Below are 5,524 nucleotides of genomic sequence, written 5' to 3' on the forward strand. Positions count from 1 at the left end.
ATTGAATCGTGAATAGGAGCTGTGAAGGAGAAGTAAAGGCAAGAGTAATTGGCATTACAAGTTCTAGACAGGGAACTAGAAAAAAGTCAGAACAGGGCAATTTTCAAATGTTCATATGAGAGTCCATTGGAGTTTCTTGACAGGCACTTCCAAAAGCATCCTTCTATTGGGTTCCTCCTCATTTTTCTTTTGTCTTCCAAGGCTGGACTCTAGAGTGATGGATTCAGGGTTTGCCTTCAGGTATTTTAACAGCTGTTGGAGTGGTTAGAATCAGTATACTGACCTACACTTTGTAATACATCGATTTTTACTAATTTTCTTGTTTTTACAGAAGTTCTGTATTTGAGACACTCAGTGAGCATAAAGAAGATTTTCAGAATGGAGAAACTGTCACGTGGATAGCAAATGCTGATATGAGCATGAAAATTTCTAGTGACCTAACACCATGTCAAAGCAATGTGTGTGGGAAGGTTTCCATGTGTCATTCACCCTTTAATAACCGTCGTACCTCTCACTCTCAGTACAAATCATATGAGCATGAGGAGTATGGAAACAAGCCCCAGAACTCTAACTCTCTCACAAGCTGTCAAAGACCTATGAGAACTCACAGTATGAATGCACCTTTGAAATATAAGACATGTTTAAATGTTTTTGATCTCCAACATTTGTTGGTAATAGATCAGGAAACACACAATGCAAAAAAAGTCCATCAATATGAAGAATATAGAAAGGCCTCTGCTGATGGCAGTTCACTTCACACATCTGGATCAACTCAAACTGTAAGAAAGCATTATCAATGTAATGTATGTGGGAAACAGCTGAGTTCTTCCACTTCTCTTCGAAGACATGAAAGAATTCATAATGATGATAAACCCTATACATGTAAACCATGTGGTAAAGCCTTTAAAAGGTACCGTTACCTTCAAGTACATGAAAAAATTCATACTGGTGAAAAACCCTATAAATGTAAACAGTGTGGTAAGGCCTTTAGATATCGCCGTTCTCTTCAGTCACATGAAAAAATTCATAGTGGAGAAAAACCCTATAAATGTAAACAATGTCGTAAAGCCTTCAGACAGCGCCGTAATCTTCAAAGACATGAAAACATTCATACTGGAGAAAAACCTTATGAATGTAAACTATGTGGTAAAGCCTTTAGATGTTCCAGTTATCTTCAGTTACATGAAAGAATTCATACTGGAGAAAAACCATATGAATGTAAGCAATGTGGTAAAGCCTTCAGAGAGTGCAGTAACCTTCAAAGACATGAAAAAATTCATACTGGAGAAAAACCGTATAAATGTAAACACTGTGGTAAAGCTTTCAGACGATATAGTCTCCGTCAGAGACATGAAATGACACATACTGGAGAGAAACCCTATGCATGTAAACAATGTGGTAAATCTTTTAGTTATCACAGTTACCTTCAGCTACATGAAAAAATACATACGGGAGAAAAACCGTATGAATGTAAACAATGTGGTAAGGCCTTTACATTTCCTGGTTCCTTGCAGGTACATGAAAAATGTCATACTGGGGAAAAACCCTATGAATGTAAAGAATGTGGTAAGGCCTTTAGATGTCGTGGTTATCTTCAGTTACATGAAAAAATCCATACTGGAGAAAAACCCTATAAATGTAAACAATGTGGTAAAGCCTTCAGACACTGCAGTAGTTTTCAAAGACATGAAAAAATTCACACTGGAGAGAAATCCTATACATGTAAACAATGTGGGAAATCTTTTAAATATCATAATCATCTTCAGTTACATGAAAAAATACATATGGGAGAAAAACCATATGAATGTAAACAATGTGGAAAGGCCTTTATAATCCACAGTTATCTTCGAAAACATGAAAAGACACATAGTGAAGAGAAACCTTATGCATGTAAACAATGTGGTAAATCTTTTAGATATCACAATTATCTTCAGTTACATGAAAAAATACATACAGGAGAAAAATTGTATGAATGTAAACAATGTGGTAAGGCCTTTACATTTCCTGCTTCCTTGCAGGTACATGAAAAATGTCATACTGGAGAAAAACCATATGAATGCAAACAGTGTGGTAAAGCCTTTGTCATCAACAGTCGTCTTCAAAGACATGAAAAAATTCATGCTAGACAAACCCTGTGTATGTGAAAAGTATGAAAAAGCCTTTAGACACCATAGTTATCTATCTTTACATGAAATAATTCCTAGTTCATGAAAACTCTCAATGTAAACAGTGTGGTAAATAAAGCCTTTAGATCTCACAGTTACCTTCATTCACTTGAAAAATTCCTATTGGACCAAAACCCAATGAATGGAAGCTATGTGGGAAATCCTACATATGGCACATTTATCTTAAATTACGTGAAAAAATTCATAGAGGAGAAAAACTCTATCAACGAGGAAACCTTTACATTTCATGTTTCTTTTGATTACAAGAGGAAATTGTGGCAAAGAACCCTGTGAATGTGACAGTGCCTGTAGTTGTCAAACCTCCTAAATCGCAGAGGAGTGCAGTTTCACACCACAGTGCTCTTTCAATGTCAACTCATGGGAGAAAATTACTAAAGATGTAAAATCCAAGTGTTAATGCTTCATATCTGAGTTCACTTCAGTTATGGATAAGAACTCAGTCTCAAACCTCCAAGAATACAGAGAATGGGCAAAGATTGAGTTGTCTCAGTTCCCTACAACAACGGTGCTGTGTGAGACTTTTCCCGAGGCAACCTGAGCAAATGCCTCCTCGCCTGAGATAGGAAACTAATGGCACAAAAAGTAGTTCTTCCAAAGTCTAATTATGTAAACCAACTATTTTATTGGGGTTACTTCTGCAAGCATGGACAATCACAGATAGCTGTGTTGCCAAAAAGCCCATTCAGCCTAAGTGATGACTCATGGCACCTACAGTCCTGGAGATGTCTGCACAACTGACAGGCCCTGGGTTAGTTGGGGAATTTCTTTTCCCAATTGTTTCCTGCTTCTATAACCTTGCAGAGTGACCTTGGGAATGTTGTACATTTGGGCTTTGCAGAAATAACTTGTTTACTTCTTGAACCTCATGCATCCCGTTGAGAAGGACTGTGTCAATTCAGAGGAAATTGCTGGACAACAGTCCACCCCTTCCTCTGGCTTTTACATATTTTGTAATGCTTTTATGTCTTTGGGGGTCCGGGGGTGGATATGAATGTCCATCTATGGCTAACACTGAGTCATTATGCCAGAGTACTTACGTTTCTCAGGCTCTTCATCATTGGTTCTGAGTCTTTGTGGTGTACAATCCATTGGAAGTTTCATTCCATGATGGGTTGCAGCTGACAATAGTAGTGATCTGTAGGCATAAACTGAAAAGTTAGGAAGGCAACTGGAGAGGTACATCACATCCACCTTACAACAATCACAGTTGCTTCCCTGCTGTGGAGTATGACCTCTCCTGCCACATGTCCTGGCTTATAATATCAGATGTGAACTTTCTCCTGTGTAGTGGGCTGTAAATCCAATCTGAAAACTCTGTTGTACTCAATGAGTAGTTGTGCAACTGTTGCATATTGTTCTTCCTGTCCTGTTTGTCCTGGTCACAGAGGGCTTATAGATGAGTGGGACTGTTGGTGCTAATTCTCCCCAAGCAATCTTCAGTGCACCTGGCACCATGCAAGGTAGCCAGTGTGGAGGAAGCCTCCACCTCATTCCAGCATCATTTCTCCATGTCCCACAACCAGAGCATGTGATGTCTGCAGGAATATTGACTTATCATCTATTTTCAGCATGTAACCAGCAATAATGGCCATAGCCTTCATGGTTTGTGGGACAGATATTCACCTGCCTCTGCCTCCCATGTGCTGCTAGTGTTAAAGACCTGTGCCAATGTACCTGTGGCTACTAATAACGTATTAACAGCCTCTGGAAGTTTGTGCGGTAGTTGCACCTGATTGCCTTTAGTTGAGGTGTGCATCAGTGTTTGTGAAATGAGTGGCCTTGTCATTGTCAATTTTCCATGGGTGCCTATACATTAACCCTGTTTTGGGTGAAATCTTGTTGGCAGGTTTACCTGTTTATTCACTTGCCTAAAAATGCTTGTAAGAGGCTTTTTCAAGTTATTTCTGAAAAAAATGTGTTAAAAATTGCCTCTCTTTGGAATAATAAAATATTCTCAAATTAAAAATAAAACAGAAAAAGAAGAGGCCTCTGGCAGTGTCCCCACTTGCAAGAGTATATTTGCATCTTTCACTTATAGGCATAGATAATATGTGGTGTGTTTTCCATTACTTAAGGGATAAATTGGCTTATGTGTGTGTCCTGTCCTAACATCTAGATCCAGGCTTAGATTGTGAACAGGGAAAATGTGATTGGCCCCTAAATAAAGATGTCTGAGGAAAAAGAAGTTTACTGCCTTCATTTGTTTTCTTTCTGCTGAGTGTGCCTACTCTTGTGGCTGCTGCTGCTGCTGCTACAATCCTCCAGTGACAGACTGCAGCTCCATTGGCCTTCCAATGTGGACTAAATAGCAACAATAGGAAATTTCCAGATCTTCTGTGCCAGAATGGAACTTCTGAGGCATCCAGCTCTGTCGATTGTGTAGCTCCTGGGTTGTCCTCTCTTGCATGTAGATTAATACTGTGAACTAATCTACGGAATCCCCTTTCATGGTGCATATTTATTCTGTCAGGTCTTTTCCTCTCCAGCATGCTTTGTTACATAGAGTGGGTTGTAGAGAAACAGAGTTGATGGGTTGTGGTCTTCCATTGCCCAGAAGGATACAATTGTGTATCTTTCTGTAGAATACACAATTCTCTGCATTTGATTTGGTGTACCACATATATTGCACCAGAGAAACAAATTTTCTAAGTGTCTATTATAAAGGGACTTAAATTTTAAACAAAATGAATAATTTTATTGTGAAAATGAAAATATCCGCAGGACAGGTGTCACGTTTTGCTTGTTTTCACACACAAATTTTTGAAAATTTATATTTTATGTTTTTATTGGGATTTTGCCTGAGTGTATGTAAGTGTATTGATGTTGTGCAAGTGTACTGATGTTGTGCAGTGCCTGCAGTGGTCAGAAGAGGGTGTTGGATCTGCTGGAATTGAATTATTAAAGAGAAATAACTACTGCTTTTTAGATAATTTTTAATAAAATTTTATATGGTAGTATTGTCCCAATATATGGATTGTCCCAAATAGAAACAGGAAACGATGACAAAACCAGAAAGCTTCAGCCTGTACTAAAAGTCTGTGAAAGTTACAAAGAGGGTTATGAGATAAAAGGGGAGATTAAGGTATGTAAAGGATCATATACATTCTATAAAATATAGACTATTACTCCTTAGGTACTTATTTAATTAATTCGTCTACTCTAGAAATCACTTCTAAATTTTGTCTTGGAGTTTTTGGCAAAATAATAAGGCAGTCCAAAACATCAGGCAAATGTAAGCACAAAAAGAAGCCCACTTATAACTTGAGCCTTCAAAATTATTTTCCTTTTAGTTTCTGTGTCTTGAGAGGTTTCCCTGCTTTTAAATGTGCCCATGCATG

The 5,524-nt window shown here is 38.2% G+C and overlaps 1 protein-coding gene across 1 annotated transcript in view; it reads left to right on the top strand.

Annotated features, from left to right (window-relative positions):
• Positions 1–4,469, top strand: part of LOC103738614 (zinc finger protein 709-like) — a 21,446-nt gene extending 16,977 nt beyond the window's left edge. The window contains exon 4 of the mRNA XM_029566221.1: positions 332–4,469. Coding sequence (XP_029422081.1) covers positions 332–2,144 — 1,813 coding nt within the window. The 3' untranslated portion in view covers positions 2,145–4,469. The remainder of the gene's footprint in view (positions 1–331) is intronic.
• Positions 4,470–5,524: the final 1,055 nt, after the last annotated feature.

Source organism: Nannospalax galili, unplaced genomic scaffold, assembly GCF_000622305.1.
Source record: "Nannospalax galili isolate Female #2095 unplaced genomic scaffold, S.galili_v1.0 scaffold1519, whole genome shotgun sequence".
In the NCBI taxonomy this organism is placed as follows: domain Eukaryota; kingdom Metazoa; phylum Chordata; class Mammalia; order Rodentia; family Spalacidae; genus Nannospalax; species Nannospalax galili.